Raw genomic sequence first — 24958 nt, 5'->3', positions numbered from 1 at the left:
GCACCGGGAGGTCCGCCGGCGCGGAAGGCGGGCCGTTGGAGGGGACCGGGTACGTGGTCAGCGGCGGCCACTCTGGACGCGTGTCGGGCCCTTCTCGCGGATCACCTCAGCTACGGCGACTGCTGGGGGAACCCTCTGTTCGCGCGGGGGGCACCCTGCGGTGCGCCTCGGCTGGCGCCTAGCAGCTGACTGAGAACTGGTGCGGACCAGGGGAATCCGACTGTTTAATTAAAACAAGCATCGCGAAGGCCCACGGTGGGTGTTCTGCCCGACACTAAAAACAGGTAAAACTGAGGAGGGCTTGTTAAGTTATCTTGACTCACGCAGTGTAACTTGGCGTAAAAAGTATGAGCGTAGCGTCTGTTTAAGTACTTTATTCTCATGTGCACCGGCTCTATTCATCCGTCTCATGCACAGGTAACAAGGGAATTGACAACATACGTCATACACACAGAAGCCGTAACACATCTAATAAACGGGCAATACTGCTACCGTAAATCAATGAGAAGAGCGTTCTCTATAATGATACTTTAACAGGGCTGTTTTAGACAGGGTAAAAAGGTGCTGTTTTAAATTATCCTTATGGTATTTTGACCAAAATATGTTACAGTCATTTCATTAAGATCCCAAGGAACCATTTCACTTCAACTAAAATGGGCATAATATGTCTCTGTTAAATAAAGTTTAGTTAAATCAAAGACTGTTTCATAAATCTGATTCAATTTGTGCTCATTAAAAGATAAGAGTGATGAAGGGCTGAACATTTTTTAAATAGTGCTTTTAAATAATGATTTAATTTTTTTTCTGGCACAAAAGGGTGAATGAATAACAACAAAAAGAAAATAAACAAATATCGGTATCGGTATCGGCTATCGGCCAGATTGTTATTTTAAATATCGGTATCGGCTAAGAATTTCCATATCGGTGCATCCCTAAATTATATAATTTATTGTGTTTTTTATGTTATACTGTTATATATTGTGATTGTTTGGTGACTGATTCTGAATCAATAAATTGGTCATTTGTTCAACTTTTTCTTTGACATAAGCCTACCTCTCCTCGAATCTAGGTAGATATTTAGTGCTTTTTCCTAATGATAGCCCCGGACAAGTGCTACACTATAATTATATTTCAGTTAAAAGAAGTCTCTGCATGTTTATCTATCTATCTGTCTGTCTGTCTGTCTGTCGGTCGGTCTATCTATATATACCGTATATCTCCCTGTTCAACTCTTCTTCTGCTCATCTCTTCAGCTCAGGGATCTGAAGTCTCCTCATACTCAATCATGACCTTTAACCTATCCCATATGACAACCTGATCAATACACACACACACACACACACACACACACACACACACACACACACACACACACACAAACACACACACATACACACATACACACACACACAAAGGCAGCAGGCACAGATACACATGTAGATGCTAAAATACATTTTATAATATTTAAAATGGATAGAGACACAACATTTGAACTAGAATGTCGGTAGAATCACAGATCATCCTGTATATCGGTCCAACTGTTATAATCTGCATTATTTTACACGTACATTTTAACACCGTAAATTTGTTTTTTCTTATTATCAAGACTCAAAACTTACTTAGAAATGGACCAAAATGTTGAAATATCTCACTGATTTCTCTGCTGCTTCATGAAGCTGAGTGGGAGTTTATGCTATGTTTCTTCTCACAATAAAAGAATCAGCCAGAAGCGTTTACATCCGTCAAACGTTACCTGCTACCTATGAAATCCTGGAATATCTTGTGTGCTGTTACATCCTCATAGACCTGTACAGACCTGCTCGGACTCCTACAACAAAAGGAGTTTTATTCAGTTACTTGTTGGGGGTGAGATCAGATGTGAGAAAAACAGGAGCATAGACACAAACACATACACACTTGTTTTGCCGCAGCTCGCTCTGCTGCTTATGCCCTCGCTGCTTTCCTCCCCTCAGTGATCGACTTCTTGTAATCACAAAACCAAACTGATCAGAAACACTTGAACACTCGTGTGATAAGAACAACCTGAAATGACAGAAACCATCTTTACAAACATTTGTTGCTACTCTGATGTATTTAGTTTGGTCCATGTCCCATCTGCGAATATGGAGGAGGTGGCATTTATGAACAATACTGCAGCCAGACACCAAGAGGTGATCCAGATGTTTTGGCTTAATTTCTGGAGGCTGTCTTTTTTACAAAGTCATTGTCTGTTAACTGGCACATGATGGTGGCGACACCGCTTCTCAAACCCCAGTCACTGTGTGCACAGGAAACTCGCAGCAGTGCACGAGGTTCAACACAGCAGTGTTGTTCCAAATCAATCATGGTCTTTGTGCAATCTGCCATATTTTACAAATTCAAGAACATGTTGGTGATCTCTCTTCCTCCTGCTACGCATATCAAGAGCATGACTACAGCCTCACTCTCACATGTTGTCCCAACAAACACGCATGTTGTGTACATGAGACCACATGCAGCCAACATGTTTGCACACATTCATGACGCCTCAGCCTCAGCAGAGCAACAGCAACAGCTGCAGTTTAACATCTTACTGACAGAAAACTGAGAAATGAGGACGATCGAACTTTCAAAGCAGCAGCAACACAACACAACGTGATCGTGTCGTCAATTTAACCCAAATATCACAGCACAACTGTGTAAAGCATTCTGAAGAATGGATTGTGGCATTCCTACTGCATCCGCTGTTTGACAAGACCTGGTTTATATCTTACATTTGAATAAATTGGATCATTCAGAGGTTATAAAGGAGATGTACGAGAGATTGAACAGTTAATCATTTAACAGATATTGTTCAGGCTTTAATATTTGACCATTATTTATTTTTCAGCCTTATTTAGAAAACTTTAATCTAAAAACGAAACCCTCAAACAGCTGATAAATAAAGATTATTTTAATCCTGCAGCCATGTTGTCGGAGTTTAACACGTTTAAAACAAACGTAATACCAACCGTACAAATCCCTGCACAGTAACACAATACTCATGAATGTGTACTTTGCATAGTGTGTGTCTGTGCAGGTGTAACTTTGTGTTATCGAACTGTTTGTCTGTAGACATAGACCTGTGCAGCTCTCCTGGATCTTAACTACTATGTCTGTCCAGATGCGCAGCTGCTTCAGGACGACGGCAAGAGCTGCGGCAGTGAGTCCACTCTCTCTTCATCACCTGCAGCATCAATCAATCAATCAATCACATTTTATTTGTATAGCCCATATTCACAAATTACAATTCATCTCATAGGGCTTTAACAGGGTGTGGCATCCTCTGTCCTTAACCCTCAGCAAGAGTAAGGAAAAACTACTAAAAACCCTTTTAACAGGGTAAAAATATGTAGAAACCTCAGAGAGAGCCACATGTGAGGGATCCCTCTCCCAGGACGGACAGAAGTGCAATAGATGCCACTTGCAGGAGAACATCATCAATAATCAAAGTCTCTAGCAGCATTTGATGAGGGTAGACATCCCGAAGGACAACCCCAACATGACATGCCAAGCAGTCCCGCTGCAAGCACAGTCCATGCTCAGCAACCATCTAGACCACGATCCACCATCCAGACCAGACGCCACTCCAGTCCTCAGTCACCGTCCACCGCCGACCACCAGGACCCATCACAAGCCACCACCGCGGTCCTGGTCCACCACCCGTGCCCAATGCCAACGCGACACAGGGTCCGCCACCAGCACCACGATCAGCCCACATGACTCAGAATCCGCCACAATGGATCCACCACCGCGACCCCCGGTGCACAATCCACAAACCGCAATCCATGGTGCGGCCACAGAGGCCCTGGACCTGCGGGTGATAAAGCAAAGGGATTCCGGGGAAGGGGGATAGGGATGGAGAAGAGGAAGGAGAAGCTGGAAAGAGAAGCTCCGTGTGTCATGTGTCATAAAATAGAACAAGTAACGTTCTGGCGCACTAATTAGCTCTAACTATAAGCTTTATCAAAAAGGAAGGTTTTGAGCCTACTCTTAAATGAAAAGATGGTATCTGCCTCCCGAACTGAAAGTGGTAGATTATTCCACAGCCGAGGGGCTTGATGGCTAAAAGCTCTGGCTCCTACTCTACTTTTAGAGAATTTAGGGACGACAAGTAGGCTTGAATTCTGGGAGCGGAGTGCTCTAGCGGGTTTATAAGGTACTAACAGCTCTTTAAGGTAAAAAGGCGCCATATTATTAAGGGCCTTGAAGGTGAGGAGGAGAATTTTAAATTCTATTCTAGATTTAACTGGAAGCCAGTGTAGCGACGCTAATACTGGAGAAATGTGCTCTCTTCTCTTTGTTCTCGTCAGGACACGTGCTGCGGCATTTTGGACAAGCTGTAGAGTCTTTAACGACTTACTGCTGGAGCCTGATAATGATGAATTACAATAGTCCAGTCTCGATGTAACAAAGGCGTGGACTAGTTTTTCTGCATCTTTTTGGGAAAGGACATGTCTGATTTTGGAAATATTACGCAAGTGGAAAAAAGCGGTCCTAGAAATTTGTTTTAAGTGACTATTAAAGGATAAATCAGGATCAAAGATCACTCCCAAGTTCCTGACTGTTTCATTGGAAGCAAGGGCAATGTCGTCTAGCGCAGCTATATCATTAGATAATGCATCCCTAAGTTGTTTGGGGCCAAGTATTATAACCTCTGTTTTGTCTGAGTTTAATAAGAGAAAATTGCGGGTCATCCAGGTTTTTATGTCCTTGAGACATGTTCGAAGTTTAGTTAATTGATTACTTTGTTCAGGTTTTATTGACAAATATAACTGGGGGTCATCCGCATAGCAGTGGAAATTTACCGAGTGTGTCCTGATAATGTTTCCTAGTGGAAGCATATATAATGAGAATAAAATTGGGCCGAGCACAGAGCCCTGTGGAACACCATGGTTAACTTTGGTGCGCACAGATGACTCATCATTAATTTGCACAAATTGGGAGCGATCAGAAAAATACGATTTAAACCAGTTAAGGGTGGTTCCATTAATGTTAATTAACTGTTTGAGTCTTTGTAATAAAATTTGATGGTCAATTGTGTCGAATGCTGCACTGAGATCTAACAGAACGAGGACAGACACAAGTCCCTGATCTGAGGCTATTAAAAGGTCATTAGTGACTTTTGCCAAGGCTGTCTCTGTACTGTGATTGGCTCTAAACCCCGATTGAAAGTCTTCATATATATTATTTTCCTAGAGAAACTCACACAGTTGATTGGCAACAACTTTTTCTAAGATTTTAGAGCTGAAGGGGAGATTAGATATTGGTCTGTAATTGGTTAAAACCTCTGGGTCTAGGGTGGGTTTTTTGAGTAGGGGTTTGATGACAGCTATTTTAAAAGACTGTGGTACATAACCTGATGATAGTGACAGATTGATAATGTTAAGTAACAAACTATCAATTAGGGGCAGAATTTCTTTAAGTAATTTGGTAGGAATGGGATCTAAGATACAGGTTGTTGGTTTAGAACCTGAGATTAATTTGGTAAACTGATCACGGGTGATCAGAGAGAAGCTGTCTAAGTAATGGGTAGGATTCTCAGCCGTTTCTGAGATCTCTGTTGTTGGGAGGGTATTAGTGCCAATTGAGGGCAGGAGATGGTTGATTTTATTTCTAATAGTTTGAATTTTATCATTAAAAAAGGTCATAAAGATATTGCTATTTAGGGATCGAGGAATACTGGGTTCGGTGGAGGTGTGACTCTCTGTCAGCCTGGCTACAGTGCTGAAGAGAAACCTGGGGTTGTTTTTATTCTCTTCTATTAGTTTTGAATAGTAGGCGGCTCTTGCTTTGTGGAGAGCCTTTTTATATTCTTTAACACTATTCTTCCAGTCTATTCGATTTTCAACATTGTTGCTGGAGCGCCACTTCCTTTCTAGTTCTCTTGATAATTGTTTTAACTCATTTGTCTGGGAATTATACCACGGAGCTAATTTACTATGTTTGACATTTTTCTTTTTTAGAGGCGCTATTGAGTCTAATGTTAATCGTAATGAGTCTGCAGAGCTATCGACGAGGTGGTCGATCTCAATGGAGCTCAGGGTTTTAAAGAATTTGTTGTTTATATCTACTGCTAATACGGGTTTAAATGTAATTGGGATTATTTCCTTAAATTTAGCTACAGCACTATCAGGTAGAAATCTAGAAAATGAATATTTTTATTAGTGGCATATATTCAGTTATTGAAAATCAAAGGTTATTAAATTATGGTCTGATAGAACTGGATTGCGCGGAAGTACTGTTAAATTTTCAATTCCGACACCGTACGATAATACAAGGTCAAGTGTGTGGTTACCACAATGAGTAGGTTTGTGCACACACTGACTGAAACCAATAGAGTCTAGTATTGAAATAAATGCTACGCTAAGGTAATCTTTATTATTATCAACATGAATATTAAAGTCACCAACAATAATAATTTTATCGGTCTTTAGGACTAAGTTTGATAAAAACTCAGGGAATTCCTTTAAAAATTCAGTATAAGCCCTGGGAGCACGGTAAACTACGGCAAATATGATTGGCTGTTGGTGGTTCCTGGATTGGCGTGGAAGACTAAGAACCAGACATTCAAATGATTTGTAGCTGAGTTTAGGTTTAGGATTAATTGATAGCCTGGATTTAAAAATAGCAGCAACTCCACCTCCTCGCCCAATTTCTCTAGGAACCTGTGAATTGATATGACTGGGGGGAGTAGATTCATTTAGACTGACATATTCATCAGGATGCAGCCACGTCTCAGTGAGGGACAATAAATCTATGTTGTAATCGGAGACTATTTCATTAACTAAAAGAGCCTTTTTTTCCAGTGATCTAATGTTTAAAAGACCACATTTAAAAGTCTGGGTTTCCTGTATTGTTTCAGAGGTTGTTTTTATTTGTATTAAATTTTTGTGTGGAGTTCTCGCTCTGTTATTGTTTAATTTCAATAATTTAATCGGACGGTGAACATGTGAGAATGTTAGGAGTCTGTCCGAGCCCGGGACAGCTCGGTCTCAGACAGGGGGAGGGAGGTCCATTAAGGAACACTGCAGGAGACAGATGCAGGGACACAGATCACTGGGAAAGACACATTACAAACTACACAGGCCACCGAAAGAAGTTAACAAATAAAGCTTGATAGAATGAAAGTTGACATCAGGCCTGAACATCTACCAAACCGAATTATGTTCGGTGACAGTTTACTCATCACACCATTTCATATTTTCTACAAACTCTTTAGTGATCAGGACAGAAACTCAGTTTATGACTCACAAAGTGAGACAAAAGTAGTGGAATATAAACGTTAACATAAGTAAGACCTAACTAAATGTTGTTTGAAGGAGCACGTGATATTTTAACGTGCTTGAGACTTTTGTTTTTATTTCAAAAATCTGAAATCATGACCATTTCAGAAATTAAGACCCTGGAAAAATGGAACTGGATTTAACAGATATGATTTGATTTTGGTTTTGTATTTATATAGCGCTTTTCTAGTCTTGATGACCACTCAAAGCGCTTTACAGTACAGTTTTACATTCACCCATTCACACAAACATTCATACAGTGCATCTATTCGCAGCACTTTGTTATTCTATGGAAGGAAAACTATTCAAGGACACTGCGGCATGCAGATGGGTCAGACTGGGGATCGAACTGCCGACCTTCAGGTTGGAGGACGGCCACTCTCCCCCTCAGCCATAGCCGCCGATATGAACCTGAGTATCTGATGAGAGGCGAGCGATCACTGTGTTCACTCTGCCGCTGAGCTCAGACTGAAGATGAGCTTCACTGAATGGAAAAACCATTAAGAGCTCAGGTTATCTTCAGAGTAAGATAGAGAGGAGGGTTCATTTCCCCGGAGCTGAAGTGAAGATGGATGAGGATAATAACCTGATTCTCATACTGATGTTAAAAGCAATTTGTTCTGCGAGGAAAAAAGAAGAACAATCTTCTATAGAATTATCTTTTCCTCCGGGGAGGCCCAGTGAAGCCTGCCTGTGACCCAGTGACTTCCTGTGGAGATTTGTGGAAGCTCCTGCTGGAGTCACCTGGAAGACGACAGCCATTAGCAGGACAACTGCGATAGCAACTAGAAACAGAAACAACCATCCACAGGTTTCCAAATGGTATTTTTATTATAAAAAATACATGGACAATATCTGTTTTAATATGATGGCAGCAGAATTTATGTAAAAGAGACATTTCTATTAGGGAGTATTATTGTCGTTCATTTTAATCATTTTAAAAGACGACAGGACTGTCCTACAGGGGAAAGACACACACACTTTCCGCTGAAGAAAAGTGTGTGTGTCTGTCAGGTGAATATCCCTCAGGTTGTTGACTCCCTGGACGTGTCCACTAACGGCACCAGAGTGGGTCTGGTCCAGTACTCCAGCCGGGTCATGACAGAGTTTCCTTTCAACATGTGTCACTCTGCTGATGAGATCAAAGCTGCAGTCATGAAGGTAAACCTGTGTTTGTAATATTCAGTTTAATGTTTTCATGTCAGACTCCATGTGGAGAAAGTATAAAAAAGCAATCTGAGAACCAGCCATTTTTTGGAGTGAAGTAAAGACAGTGTGATCATTTTAATTATGATTACACAGTTCAAAAAAAAGTTTTAACCCAATTATCAGTCCACACTACATTTTATTTCATGAGCAGCCAACAGGAAAATACAAAGAGAAACGCCTGCTCATGACGTCCCTGACTTCAGTTAGAGTCATATACAGTGCCTTGCATAAGTATTCACCCCCCTTGGACTTTTTACCATTATGTACTGTTACTAACTGGAATTCAAATAGACTTAAATAAACTTTTTCCCATTTGATCAACAAAACATGCATAGTACTTTTGAGGTGCAAAATAAATTTTATTGTGACACAAACAATAATGAGAACAAAAAAGTTGACATCTGTTGGGTGCATGAGTATTCACCCCCCTGTCTCAATACTTGGTAGAACCCCCTTTCGCTGCAATTACAGCTGCAAGTCTTTTGGGGTATGTCTCTACCAGCTTTGCACATCTAGAGATGGAAAGGTTTGTCCATTCTTCTTGGCAAAAAAGATGAAGCTCAGTCAGATTGGATGGAGACCGTCTGTGAACCGCAATCTTCAAGTCTTGCCATAGATTCTCTATTGGATTGAGGTCTGGGCTTTGACTGGGCCATTTTAAGACATTAACATTCTTTAATCCAAACCATTCCTTTGTAGCTCTGGCTGTATGTTTAGGGTCATTGTCTGCTGGAAGATGAACCTCCGCCCCAGTCTCAAGTCTTTTGCAGACTGCATCAGATTTTCTTCAAGGATTTCCCTGTATTTGGCTCCATCCATCTTTCCCTCTATTCTGACCAGTTTCCCTGTACCTGCTGAAGAGAAGCATCCCCACAGCATGATGCTACCACCACCATGTTTCACTGTTGGGATGGTGTGCTCAGGGTGATGGGCAGTGTTGGGTTTTCGCCACACATAGCGTTTTGCATTGAGGCCAAAAAGTTCAATTTTGGTCTCATCTGACCAGAGCACCTTCTTCCACATGTTTGCTGTGTCTCCCACATGGCTTCTGGCAAACTCCAAACGGGATTTTTTATGGATCCCTTTCAACAATGGCTTTCTTCTTGCCACTCTTCCATAAAGGCCAGATTTGTGGAGTAGACGACTAATAGTTATCCTGTGGACAGATTCTCCCACCTCAGCTGTGGATCTCTGCAACTCCTCCAGAGTAACCATGGGCCTCCTGGTTGCTTCTCTGATTAATTTTCTCCTTGTCCGACTCTTCAGTTTGGGTGGACGGCCTCCTCTTGGTAGGTTTGCGGTTGTGCCATATTCTTTCCATTTTCTTATGATGGATTTTATGGTGCTCAGAGAGATGTTCAAAGCTCTGGATATTTTTTTATAACCTAACCCTGCTTCATATTTCTCCACAACTTTATCCCTGACCTGTTTGGTGAGCTCCTTGGTCTTCATGATGCTGTTTGTTCAGTAATGATCTCCAACAAACTCTGAGTCCGTCACAGAACAGGTGTATTTATACTGAGATTAAATTGCAGACAGGTGGACCCTATTTACTAATTATGTGACTTGCAAATGTGACTTATGAATGCAATTGGTCGCACCAGATCTTTGTTAGGGGTTTCACAGTAAAGGGGGTGAATACATATGCACTCAACACTTTTCAGATTTTTATTTGTAAATAATTGTGAAATCCATGTAATATTTCCCCCCACTTCCAAATGATGCACTATTTTGTGTTGGTCCATTACATAAACTCACGATGAAATAAATTTTAATCTGTGGTTATACCATGACAAAATGTAGAAAAGTCCAAAGGGGGTGAATACTTATGCAAGGCACTGTACCTGTAGACTGCAGGTCCTGATGGAGAAGCCAGTGAGGAAGTGGAGCTCCGCCCCCTGCTCCCCCCAAATATGGTTACTTCAGGTTCCAAAGAACCAAGAAGGTGTTGGACAAAATGCCAAACTGACATCAATGAGTTAGCCAAGATGCCAAAAGAAGCTGGTAAGAGTAGAGCGGTGAGAGGGTCAACGCAAAATTTACGGTCTATTCTCTGGATCTGTCAGTTGATGAGTTGCTGCAGATGAATGGTCTTTGTGTGCACGTACGCAGGCATCACCATGTATGCTGTTGGCATGGGAAAAGCTGTAGAGAATGAGCTTCATGAAATCGCATCCGAACCCGTGGAGAAACATTTCTATTAAACCACCGACTTCACGGCCATCAGCACCATCGCTGAGAACCTCAAGCTGAAAGTCTGGCAAGGTACAATCCTCCCCTGAGGACACTGCATATTTGTACAGGAGCCCCACGACAAACAAAACACACAATGCCACACATTTATTTTCTGTTTGCCAATATTAAATGTTTTATTTTATAGAATTAACAATTCAGAAAAGAAGTGCATTTATTTTTATGTTTTACTTAATTTTAAATTCCCCGTTCGAGCGCTGTATATTTGGTTGTATCAGTGAGTACGGAAGTTAGTGGTTGATCTGTCAAATATCAAGTCTCAATTACATTTATTTGTTTTAAGAGTTTGACAATGAAGCCATTTTCTTTTTTGACATTCAACATTTTTTATGTCTTATTTTGGCAAAAGACTGATGGATCAGCTCAACTTTTCGTACTGTATATTTTACTCAAACATGTAAAAACTCGTCCTCTTTTTAAAAAATTCAAAAGGGAAACCATTCCCCTAACCCTAATGCCGGCAGGGTAATTTTATATCTTGTTCTTTGGCTCCATCTACTGGTAAAGGTGCGACATGACAGTTGGGAGATTACAGTCTTTTTTAGATTGCATAAACACTAAAATCAAAAGTATAACACAATTATCAAACCGGACACTCAAGGAGCAAAACATGGGCCCAGATCTGCACCACTATAGGCACAATGTCAGCTTCACACTTTTTGCAAAACAATACACACAGTGATCTGCAAAACACTAAACACACTTGTATACATTAGACACAGAAGTATATCAAGATGTCACTTCCTTGCAATTCCTAAGCACAGCCTGTCAAATGACCACCCCTATGGGCCAATTGGTTAAACACAGCCATCAGGTGTTCAAACACATGATTCCTTAATTGCAGACACACCAATCAGGTTTAAGCACTTTAACAATGCGTCAGCTGAGTTCACCTGTTTTCAACCAATATGGAGCTTGTGCTCAAAAAAGAAGAAGAGTGAGGGTGAGAGGGGGAATCCACGGAGGAGGAGAAGGCTGCGGCTGCGGCATTAGTAATGATGTTGTGTGTGATGTTGCATACTGCACACATACCTTTCATAATGTAAATGTACTGTATTCCAGACCTATGCTGAACTACACAATCTTGTCTTTCACTGTATTTCTGAGAGTTTTACAGATGGATGCTGAGGAAATCACATGAATTCATATACATAGATGAGGCAGGGTTCAACCTGACAAAAGCAAGAAGGAGAGACAGAAATATCATTGGCCACGGGGCTATAATCCATGTCCCAGGGCAAAGTGGGGTAACATCACCTTTTGTGCTGTCACTACACAGAATGGGGTCCTCCTCCGTCACGCCAATATGATCCCTTACAACACACCACACATTCTCACATGTTTGGACCGATAACACAACATCGTCACAGCAGTAAACCACAGGCACCAGATACAATCCATTGTCATCTGGGACAATGTGTCATTCCACCGCTCTGCTCTGGTCCAGAACTGGTTTCAACACCAACCACAGTTTACAGTACCATACCTTCCACCATACTCTCCGTCTCTAAACCCAATCAAAGAGTTCTTCTCGGCAACAGTAGACTAGCGATTAAAGAAGTCAAGATGGGGGGGGGGGGGGGGGGGGGAGGTTGGTGGTTCAACTCCGGCTCCTTGGGCAACTCCGGCTCCTTGGGCAAGACACTCGACACGTTCACATAGAACCAATATTCTGATATTAACCAGATGAAGACATTAGTCTAAATAAGACACTGACAATTAAACAGCATTTTGTGACATCAACAGACAACAGTTACAAACCGATGATGACATATGACCTGAATTTGAGTGTAAACAAGTACAAGAAGTAATGTTATAACATGTAAAAAGGAATATGAATTATTTATTCTGGTAGAAACTCATGTAAGCACCATAAATGGAATAATATCTTATTCCAAAAGAGATCAAGAGTCAGATTATTGCTGTTTAAACATAGTCAACAGACTTTTCACTGAACTTTTCTTGGTTGCTTCTCTGATGATAATGATGATGATGATGATGATGATGATGAAGTACCCAGATGTCAAAACCTTGTTTTCCTCAGAGGGTCCCCAGTGCCTTTAAGTTTATTTCATATTATAAAAGGTCGGACGAGTCATGTTAGAGAGTGAAACTCTTCCAGGAACAAATACAGTTCCTCTGGGATCCTGGTGTTTGAAGAGCAGCTCCGTGGGGATCACTTCCTGCTTCCAGACACCGAGCGTCGCTGCTGACAATGACCTTAAACACATGTTCTCCACAGACTGTGACGTGAGACATGTTGGTTCCGACAGGTTCTTTCCTTGTCTTATCAAACAACACAAAGTCACAGCAGGATTTTACCGGAAGCAGATTTCTGTTTACATTTCTGATGAATCTGAAGATTAAAATCAAGACTATAAATCATCTATAATTATTTACTAACCACTTCAAAATGGCAGATATTAGACCCAGGTGTTGGGATCATTATTTCTTATAACCTTTGTTTTAAAACATTACTGACATGGTTTGTAAAAATGCTTCAGTATGAATTTTCACTAACTAATAATTTTGTTTCAAATGAAAAAAAAAAGTTTTAGTTTGAAAAACTGAGGACAAAAGAAAGGAACTGAAATTAGCTGTAAATGTTTCAAAGATGTGAATACTTCACATTCACATTAGTCAAAAACGATGGAAACAACTTTTTTAATCATCACACACAAACTCTGAACTGCTCGAAAGTTTCTTAACCATAAGCATAATCCAAGTTTTTACAAGAGTGTTTCATTTTGCAAAGGATCTGAGGTGTTCTGCTGATTGGGTGTGTGGTTGTGCTGATTGTGTTTAGTGTTTGAAACACCGGGCCCTGTTTTGAAAATCGTGCTTAAGCAATCGAAAAAAAATGTAAATGTCAGCAGATCCCAGAGGTCGTTCCTGTGGAAACAAAGTTGTGAAGACAGAAAGTTTACCGGAGAAAGTGCAGCATACTGGGGGGTAGGTTTAGGGTAGGAAACCAAAAGGGTTTGTTTCTAAAGGAAGGAAACAGTGATATTTAGAAGAGCCTGTGATGAGGTCATTAAACGCTGTTAAGTGTTGGAGTGTTGACCTTATCAGAACAAAATATCTCAACAGACACAGCTGACTCCCTTAAACATTACAAATTAGTGTGATCCTATGGAATGGTCACTGTCAGTGGCGCCACCACCGAGTGCTGAAGGTGAGTGTGAAGCATCACTGACCAAACTAGACATCACAAAGACGCGGTATCACATATTATGGGACATGACACAGGAAAGTGGGGAAGTAAACCTATGACCAGAGTCCAGCTGACCTAAGACACAGTCAAAGCTCAATGCTGGAGCGAGAAGAGAAAGGAGGAGGCCAGCGAGACACAAGGTGTCGCCCCCCCCCCCCAATGTTCACTCACTTTGCACCTAACAATAAACACAGACTATAATCCTAAATTACCAGGACCTGTTCAGTGCTTTGGGTTTGATTCGCTTGGGAATTTATGATTTTCCATTAATACATACATACATAAACATATTGAACATCTATGTGCGCCGCAGTTCACCTGCCGCACACAACACACAACACACAACACACACAGCAAGGATATCGTGGTTAAAGTGGACCGTGATGATGCAGATAAGAAATCTGACACCTTCCATCAATAACTAAATAAATGTGATTGTTAGTTTGTGTTTGAAGAGCAACTGACACACACACACACACACACACACACACACACACACACACACACGATTGCTAACCACACAACATATAACCTGTGAGGGCCTCTGAAGCACCAGTGTTGGTGATGTTATGCAGCGACCCAGGTGATATCTTTGAACTGTCCTGTACGCTGTCCTGTTTCTGAAGACGTACTTACACAGGCTAGTTTGTGGTTTTACTGGTGTATTTCCGTTAGTTTAACTTTGAATCTTTCCTCTTCTTTTGCAGGATATTGTATATTTCGAGTCCCTGATCACGACCGAGTCTCCTCAGACTCCTCAAATCAAAGCAAATGTCTATTCAGATGCTGTTAAAAAAACCCTTTTTTATTTATTATAATGAATTATTAATTCTTAATCATCTTGTTTTTAAGGCAACAGCGTAATGACAAAGAAAACACAATGAAAATTGTTAATTATTTTATGGCTTATTTTTGCTTCTATGTTATCTTTCAGACAAATGCAACATTTAGACATTAAGATATTTGATTGACACAATCTATCATCTATATATATACATGTATATATATTTATATATGTTTTTACTGAGTTGTTTGTTAATTTATTCACAGTCTTATATAGAGTATATTATTCTTACAACCAGGGGGAAATGTAGATATTTATGACCTGTTCACTGTATTTTTGTATTAATTGAGTGATAAAAGGAAATTCACAAAATATCAACTGTCAAGACCTTTGACTCAAAATAGAAAATAAGATTTTTTTCATTTAAATTATCTCATTTAATTACTATTTGCATATTTAAAGAATACATTTCAAAGCTTGTATAACAGGTTAGTTTCATTGTGAAACCTGTTTTTTAGAATTTAATCTATTTACTTAATATTGAGCCCTGTGTTGAATTTGTATAGATAATTACTTTCTGAATCAAAATTTAATAGTGTTCATCATGATACCATTGAAATATCATGTAGCGGATCTGACTCATTGTCATAAGTTGATTCTCTAACACGACATAATAATGATTTAAGTTTGGAAGCTTATATTGTATTAAAACATATAATTAGGAATGTTTTTAGAAAGTACAGGACTTATTTAAAAAAATATAAATACATCCAACTTAAACAGTTAAACTGCCCTTAGTTTAACAAACATGATGTTTTTACTATGATACTGACAGAAATATATTCGGTGACTTTCCTCGTCAATAACACGATATTATAAAAACTGTAATGTTTTCTCTGTCACCAGATCTTCAGACGTCAAGAGATGAACTCGTCATCCACCAACGTGACCATGGTCATCGAGTACAGAGACTCCTTCACCAAAGCTGTGGCCAAGAATGTGATTGTTGTGGTTCTCGGCATCTCCATCAACTACATCAATGCAGGTCTCATTCACACCTTCTGCAAACACCAGGTGTGATAATCCTTTCACGAGTATGAACAGAAAAATCATTCAATGCATCATCTGCAGCTCTGGTTACACGCACAGTAAGATTTTTTCATTTAAAATCATTTACTTCATAAAAACGTATTTTTTATTCCTTCCAGATCTTCTACACGAATCCTCGCTACATCCTTTTCATTCACCTGGTTGTCAATGACATGATCCAAATGACGCTGACCGTAACCCTGTTCGTTATCAGCTACACCATCTACAAACTCAGCGTCTCCATCTGCTGCACCTTCATCCTGATGACTCTGCTCACCACTGAAAACACCCCTTTGAACCTGGCCTGCATGGCTGTCGAGTGCTACATCGCCATCTGCCTCCCTCTTCGCCACATGCAGATCTGCACCGTCAGGAGGACTTTGGTGCTGATTGGTTCAATATGGGCGACCAGCATGTTGTCAATTCTTCCTGATCTTTTCATCACCTTGGCCACAGAGCCACTGGACTTCTTCCACTCCAGAGTCTTCTGTCTGCGGCAAACTGTCTTCCCAAGTCCACTCATTACCAAGAAGAGGGATATCACATACACGGTGTTTCTAGTCTTAGTTTGGCTCATTATCTTTTATACTTACTTCAGAATTCTGTTCACTGCAAAAAGAGCAAGCAAAAACGCCAAGAAAGCCAGAAACACAATCCTCATCCATGGATTTCAGCTGCTGCTTTGTATGACCACATATGTAGCCCCTGGGTTATTAAAGGTGTTGCTGAAATGGTTCCCTCAGACTTATACAGACCTCCTCTTAGCTTATTATATTATTGTGCAGGTCCTGCCACGATCCATCAGTCCAATCATCTATGGCATACGAGACAATACTTTCAGGAGGTATTTGAAGAGGTATCTGTTGTGTAAAGTTAGTACAACCTAACAAACCATTGAGAGACTGGCTCGTTGTTGAAAAGCTTCAATCCAACATCGTGCTCCACTTGTGTAAATCTAAACTGCTTGTCACACTACTCAGTTTTTCCAACTACACACAGGAGCTGCAAGTCTGGTCAAAACATGATGAATTCAAACATTTTTGTTACCTCTGCAAAGAAGATTATGTTTTTGCACCGGCCTGTTTCTTGATTGTTTATTTGTATGTTTGAAACTCACACATACTTATAGAGCTGATCTCTATGAGTGTGAGTCATTTGATGTGGCTTGATTGAAACAAAGGGCCTCAGAGTTACAAGCTCTTCTGAGTTTTATTCTAGCTACTGCAGCAAGGAGGTGGAAGGATGTGATATGTGTACGGACAGAACCCATTCAGTTTCTTTAATCAATGACATGTATAACAATTTTTCTACTATCCTAAATAAAAAAAGATCAAAGACTTGTAGAATCAATGACAAGACACATTAAAGCCCCACCACTTTGACTGACACTGTCAACAAGCACACACACACGTGAATATCATGACGTCATGTTTCATCAGCATGATACAGCCGCTCAATACCGAATATAAAGCCAACGATCTGCCCTCAGGCTTATTTGAGTCCTAGTGGAGGAGGATAGGTAAGTGCACTGTTAGGGGAAGGGCAGTTGTTAATGTTATCCCACTCATTGCAGTATCTTATTATCACGTAGTCTATAATGCTGGAACCCTTTTTAAATGCATGTGCAGATAATATTTAATAACAGCATTTGTTCTGCAACAATAATTACTTTTTGTCTCCTACATCAAGCATGTGTCATTTGATTTACCGTATTTGGTCAGTTTGAAGAGACCTCCAAGACCTGTACAAATGTAGGTGTGTGTTTGAGATGGATATTATTGGGTTTGAATGGTTTCACCGTCAAACAAAAGGACTGATTCAGCTCTGCTGTTACAGAGCCAGTTTCAGGAAATCAGTCCTTCTCTTCATGAGGAGTTCACATCTGTCAGAGTAACATCTGTGATCCCTGCCTTCATTATTATTTTTCTGCACTTACTCTTATATCACGCTGCATCCTTTCCAATAAGCACAACGTATCTGTTTCTGGTTGATAAAATGTTGAATGCAAATCCATAAACGTAACTATTGTGTATTTTTATTCAGTATCTGGCCCTGCAGGCGTGTTTTTTTTTAAACTGCTTTAAATTTGCAGGACCAATCTTAACACGACCTGAAAATATTTTAAATGTTTCCAGAGAGTTGCAGGATCCTCACATCGTCACCATGAATTCCTCCTCTTATAACTTTAATGTGACGAGTTATCAAGACTCTCAGGGAACAGTTGTGGCCAAGAATGTGTTCCTTCTGGCTCTTGGTCTGACCATCAACTACATCAACTGCACACTGATTCACACCTTCAGAAAACACCAGGTTAGAATCCTTCTTAATGTCTCTTATTGTTATAATTATTATTATTATTATTATTATTATTATTATTGTTATTATTATCATTATCATGATCATTGATATTATCAGGGATTTCAGGTAGAAAGATAAGCTAACAGGGGAGAGTTTCATTGACTTCTGTTGCTTCTCCTCTCTTCCAGATATTTTACCTGAATCCTCGGTACATCTTATTCATCCACCTGGTGTTGAACGATATGATCCAGCTCACTGCAACAATCAGCTTGTTTTTCTTTAGTTACGTCTTCTACAAGATCCAAGTTACACTGTGCTGCCTCATCATCTCCTTTGCCATCTTCACCACCCTCAACACACCATTGAATTTAGCTGCCATGGCGGTGGAGTGCTACATCGCCATCTGTCTACCACTGCGACATGCGGAGCTCTGCACCATCAGAAGAACATACATTCTCATAGGTTGGATTTGGGCCATGAACATAATTTCTGCTCTGTCAGATGTGTTTATCTTTCTGGCAACACAGCCCCTACAGTTATTTCATTCTACTATTTTTTGTGAGAGGAACAACCTGTTCCGACACCCTGTCAGTGTAAAAAAGAGGGAGGTTTCCTACATTATCTACCTGATTGGTGTTTGGTTCACGCTCCTCTACGCTTACGTCAAAATCTTCCTTGCTGCCAAAGCTGCTAAAGTGAGTAAATCAGGGGATGGAGATGCAAAAAAGGCAAGTAAAACCATCCTGCTTCATGGCTTTCAGCTGCTGCTGTGCATGCTGACCTATTTAGCCCATTTTATGAGGAATGCCCTGTTGAACTTGTTCCCCAAACATTTTGTACACGTGTTTTTTGTTTCTTATATCATCATTCAGGTGTTACCTAGATTTATCAGTCCGATCGTTTATGGGCTACGAGACAAGACTTTCAGACAGCACCTGAAAAAGCACCTGATATGTAAACGGAGATCAACCATCACACGTTGGTGAAGTTCATGTTGCTGTGCAAACAGATTTTAACCAAAGATTTAGAATATGAGAACAATACATTCTGACTTTATAGCGTCAGTAAACATTCAGGAGTTTATCTCAGTCTCTAGTTTCATGTCTTCTTCAATCAGCTCATGTTCATTTAGTGAATTATGATCATTTAGAGACAAACAGACCATAAAGCACCGGATGTGTTGGGGGGTGGATACCACAGTGTGATTGATAGCTGGCACCGTCCAATGGGTGCAGGTGTCGGGTGTAGGTGGGGGTGCAGTAGAAATGTGCATCTTCACTTGCCTGTAACGAGTTAGCTGTCAACCATTCACATGCACCACGTCAATGCATCTCAATATAAAAAAATTACTATTACCTAATTTTAAATCAAATCCTCAGTCATTACTGCTTTTTCATCAGTACAATCAGATAAATCTGAACTCATTAGTTTGTCAGAATGTGCTTTTAAAGTATTATAGACTATTACTGTTGTGTGTTCTGTACAAAATAAGGTTTTCAATTAAAAAATCAGACTACAACAGACATTTGTTCAGTTTAGACCTGTGTGCTGCACCTATAACATTCTACTTAGGCAAACCTTTACTGTGTCAGGGTGCCCCCTAGCCCCTCTCTTAGCAGCACCACTGCATTGAGGTGCATTACTCCACTGTGAGCAAGTGGTTCTGCTCCTCTGCTCTTTTCTAATCACTCAAATGTAGAACTGATCTTTATAAAAACCTGCAGAATTCCGATTTAGGTTCATAAAAACATGTAATTAGTCATTAACGGAATATGTCGGATCGTGAATCCGGATGTCCTGGTCGTACACGTCTCGTGTTGTGTTGTATTGTTTGAGGCAGTTGAGCTGCGTGCACATAACATTTTACAACTTTTTTTGTGTGTTTAAATAAGTGTCTCATAAACACTAGAGCAAATAAAAGAAACACAAAGTAACATACTCTACGTGTCCTAATAATTTTCCGATATGTGTTTATCGTTAACATGTGAAGTTAGCGTAGGTCAGGTGGGAGTGAGGAGGGAGGACACATTCAATGTATTACCCTACTGTCATGACAGCTCCCCGCAGGTGAAGCCAAACCCTCTCAAATGCCCCCTGGTGGCTGACTGCAGTACATTTCATAAACCTGCCTCCTTCATGTAAGCAGATGGGACATGGACCAAAAGAAGAAAGCATAGTACATGTGATACAAATGTTTCTCTCTCTGGTTCCTGTCATTTCAGGTAGGTCTCATCACACTGATGTTTGTTCAAGTGTTTTTGATAAGTTTGGTATTAATTAATAATGTAGAGCAGCGTGGAAACTCAGTGTAGAGCAGAGTGGGAACTCAGTGGAGAGCAGAGTGGAAACTCTGTTTAGAGCAGAGTGGAAACTCTGTGAAGAGCCGAGTGGAAACTCTGTGCAGAGCTACATTAAGGTGAGTTGAGCAACAGATTCAGTTCATCACAAAGACAAATTGTCACTTAACATATTCAAATAACAAATAAAAATATTGATCAGAGCTGTTTTAAAGCACAAAGTTTAAACTGCACTTGTTCTTGTTTTTTGTCTTTCTAAGAAAGTTTCCCAAATTTGAAATTATTCCTTTAAAATACACTCAACATGAACATAACATGAACACACAATAATCCCATGTGTCGGAAATGAAATAGCTTCAGAATGAGTTGAAGAGTTTGTGACACATAAGATTTACATAATAACATGGTAATCTCTGCAGTTCAACATTTCGTGGCATGTTTCCTAATACAGAGTTTACTGTTAGAAAACAATATTTGATAGAATATGTGACACTTTGGAGCTCACAGAATAACCTTCAATATTGTTTTTTGTTTTTTCAGACTTTGCCATTCCAGACATGAATTTATCATCTGTTAATGGCTCTTTTGTCGTGAATGCAGTGGAGCGAGACACCTTCACCACAGCTGTGACTAAGAATGTGATCGTGACGGTGCTCTGCATTTCATAACTACATCAATAGTAGTCTGGTTCACACCTTCAGGAAGCACCAGGTATGTTCCCATACAAAACTCAGACATGATGAATGTAAACGTACTATTCTGAAAGATATCTGTAATTTCTTTAATCGATTCATTACAGTTTTTCTCAGTTGTTAACACACAAAAAGCGAAAATTCGGCACAATTTGCACAACCTTCACTTCATGTACCAATCGCTCGCCCCAATTTGGCACTACTTCACACTCCCTTATCTGCATTAGACTCTGACTTTCCTTGTTTACACTCTGATGTCAATTACACATCACCTTGTTGTCAAAACACTACACACAATGTTCAGTTGTTGCACACACTTCTCAAATAAAATCTCAAAGCATCAACCTACAACACACAAATACTCAAATCTCTAAACATTCAGGTCTGTTGAGCAATTTCACAGCATTTGAACAGCCGTACAGGACACTGAAACTGTAGATATGGTTCGTGAGAACAACGCTATCACACTCAGACAAATAAAAACTAGGATCCTGGCTGACCATGCTACATTTACAAAACGTCCAGACCGTCATTGGACTGTATTCTTCATAGGACTGCCATGTGGATGAAACAAGTGTTCAGGGTCCCATTCGAACGGAACACAGACAGCATCAAGGAGTTATGGTGAGAGTTTGTGCTTGTAAGTATCATACATTCAGCACTGACACATGCATGTATTGTACCTGTAATCCAATATTGTTCCTTTTCTACAGTGTCTCACTGTAGCCCACTGTGTTGACCTCTCTGTGTCCATACTGTAACTTGCATTCTCATGCTGATCCAGGAGCATGGCACAGCTGATGAGTTGTACCAGTACATCTTTATTGATGAGGGGGGATTCAACCTGGTGAAGAGGAGGCGACGGGGCAGAAACGTCATTGGCCAGCGGGCCATTGTTGAGGTCCCCGGCCAGCGTGGTGGGAACATCACAATGTGTGCTGCAATGAATCACCATGGGATGTTGCACCGTCATGCCCACCTAGGGGCCTATAACGCTGCCCGTCTCCTCGTCTTCCTGGATGGCCTGCATGACCTGCTGGTACCACCTGACCAGACAGATGACCCACAGTGGATCAATCACGTTGTCATCCGGGACAATGTGAGCTTTCAAGTGCGGGAGTGGTTCCAGGACCACCCACATTTTTCCATTCTATACCTTCCACCTTATTCTCCTTTCCTGAATCCCATTGAGGAATTATTTTCAGCTTGGAGGTGGAAGGTATATGAACGGAACCCACAGGACCGGGTCCCACTGCTCCAGGCCATTGAGGAGGCTTGTGGCGACGTGAGTGTCGAGGCCTGTCAGCATTGTGTGTGTGAGGTTTTTAGTTTTTTGTGTGCAGTTTTGAGAAAGCCGTTATTGTTTCGAAAAATGTGTGTTAACGATTGTGAAAAACTGTAATTTTTGTGAAGGGGGGGGGGGGGGGGGGGGTTGAGTAGGCCGGTTTACAGTTCTGTACTGTTCTCTGTGTGTACCGAAATAAACCTTTTTATGCTGCATATTTGTGTGCTGTTTTATGTTTGACTATGAAAAAAGTAGGCCTACACTGACACATTTGACAAAAGGAGAAATAGCTCATTCTCCAGAGTCATGTCATTCATATGGTGTGTTCCATTTTGATGATTGTGTTTTCAATTTTTCACTTCAGTGTGCTGTAAATGCTTGGTAGTGTGCAAGCAAATGCTTAGTTGTGTGTTCCCAATGAAGAGTATGTGTGTGTCATTTGAAAATATGGCTGTGTGTACCAAATGAAAACACGAGTTCCATTTTGTGAACAGGTAAGAGATTTGATGGCAAAGAGTCATCTTGCAAAGGGAGTGTCAGGTTTAGCATTTTGTGTGTGAGGTTTTCAGTTGTCTGTGTGCAGTTTTGAGAAAGCCGTTATTGTTTTGAAAAACGTGTGTTAACAAAAACTGTAATCATTTTCCCGAACAGATTATTTAAAATATTCAGAAGATAAAGAGCAAATGTATTTAAAAGGGTATTGCCTCATAGAGAACAAACTATGGTGAAGAACTTTATCTTAAGTATAATTTAAACACATCTGAAGAGCAGCATCTTTAATAACCCTCCAGAGGACAAACTGCTGAGACTGAGAACAAGCTTCTTGTTTGGTTTTGAGAGTGAGAAAGAGACTGTATGCCACAAGTCAATATCCAGGTTCAAATCAGCCGAATACAGGGTACAAAAAACCATAACAATTTCTATGAGAAATATAAAGTTGCTTCTTCAAAGAAAAACTAAATGATATTATTTTATTAATTGAATTCCTGTTTTTATGCCTCAGTCATATTCAGTAGCACAACTTTGTCATGACCTTATCAGACTTGTTATACTGTTCAATGAAATGTGGTAAACCTGGTATTATTATCAAAAATGAGAAGCAGATTAATAAACTGGTAAAAAATAAATAAAATAAAGAGAAGAAGCTACGGAGAAGAACTGAAATTATTAAAAAAGGAATTATAAAGTGGAAAGTGAGTTCATATTCTCAGGGAGCACAATAATAAAAATGTGTCTTTAAGAAATTTAAGAGCATCACAGATCTCTGTAGGGTCTCGCTTACCCTTCAGAAAGTAACCAAATATTTGAGTTATATTTAAGCTATAAGTTTGTTTTTGTGACTTGTTGAGAGTCACTTTTATTCGCCTGCTGTTTTCCCCTCACAGATCTTCAATTCGAGCCCTCGATACATTCTGATCATCCACCTGGTGATAAACGACATGATGCAGCTGGCCCTGTCCACCCTCCTCCACAGATCAACATCCCCTTCTGCCTTATCCTGCTCATCATTACCATCACCACCACCCTCAACACCCTGCTGAACCTGGCTGGAATGGCGGTGGAGTGCTATATCGCCATCTGCATCCCCCTCCGCCACGGTCAAATCTGCACCGTCAGGAACACCTACATCCTGATTGGTCTGATCTGGGCTGTGAGTGCTCTTTCTATCCTACTCGACCTCTTCATCCTCCTGATCACTGAGCCTCTGCAGTTCTTCCACTCCAGGGCGTTCTGTGTCAGGGACAGGGTGTTCAGGAGCACCTACAGCCTGAAGAAGAGAGACGCATCACACATCGTTTGTCTCGTCTTCGTTTGGCTCTTGCTCTTCTACACGTACCTCAGGATTCTGTTCACTGCCAAGGGAGTGTCTGTAGACTTTAAAAAAGCCAGAAACATTATTCTTCTCCACGGTTTTCAGTTGCTGTTATGCTTGATTGTTTATGTGAGACCCATGTTTGAACAATGTCTGCTCTACTTCAATCAATCAATCAAATTTTATTTGTATAGCCCATATTCATAAATTACAATTCGTCTCATAGGGCTTTAACAGGGTGTGACATCCTCTGTCCTTAACCCTCAGCAAGAGTAAGGAAAAACTACTAAAAACCCCTTTAACAGGGTAAAAATGCGTAGAAACCTCAGAGAGAGCCACATGTGAGGGATCCCTCTCCCAGGATGGACAGAAGTGCAATAGATGCCACGTGCTGGAAAACATCATCAAGATTAAAGTCTTCAAGATTAAAGACTTGCTGTCCCAGAACTACTCGACCATACGCTTTTCCTCCTGTGGCTTTGTCAGCCCCATCGTCTACGGACTGCGAGACCAGCTCTTCAGGAGATATGTGAGAAGGTACCTGGTGTGTAAAGTCAGTTCGAGCAACAACCAGCGGAAAAACGTCACCGTGCCAAGAGTGATGATTAAACTGAAGTGACAGCTTCACAGTGACAAACCGCAAACATCTAATATCAATATCGAGCAGAGAAACCATGTGTGATCAGCAATTTTGTTCTGAATTCTTGTGTTTATGTTTTC

General features: G+C 40.5%; 2 protein-coding genes and 1 pseudogene across 2 annotated transcripts; all 3 read left to right on the top strand.

The window, feature by feature from the left end:
- Positions 1-15688: 15688 nt before the first annotated feature.
- On the top strand, positions 15689-16740 carry LOC128459004 (odorant receptor 131-2-like). The gene is made up of 2 exons (XM_053444088.1): positions 15689-15838; positions 15973-16740. Exons 1-2 carry the CDS (start codon positions 15689-15691, stop codon positions 16738-16740), a joined length of 918 nt encoding a protein of 305 aa, XP_053300063.1.
- Positions 16741-18016: 1276 nt separating this feature from the next.
- Positions 18017-19137, top strand: LOC128458324 (odorant receptor 131-2-like). Its single transcript, XM_053443109.1, has 2 exons — positions 18017-18163; positions 18340-19137. Exons 1-2 carry the CDS (start codon positions 18017-18019, stop codon positions 19135-19137), a joined length of 945 nt encoding a protein of 314 aa, XP_053299084.1.
- Positions 19138-21005: 1868 nt separating this feature from the next.
- Positions 21006-24857, top strand: LOC128458323 (odorant receptor 131-2-like; annotated as a pseudogene).
- The last annotated feature ends 101 nt before the right edge of the window (positions 24858-24958 follow it).

The sequence above is a fragment of the Pleuronectes platessa genome, chromosome 16 (assembly GCF_947347685.1).
Source record: "Pleuronectes platessa chromosome 16, fPlePla1.1, whole genome shotgun sequence".
NCBI classification, from domain to species: domain Eukaryota; kingdom Metazoa; phylum Chordata; class Actinopteri; order Pleuronectiformes; family Pleuronectidae; genus Pleuronectes; species Pleuronectes platessa.
This window is presented reverse-complemented; position numbering and strand designations above follow the sequence as displayed.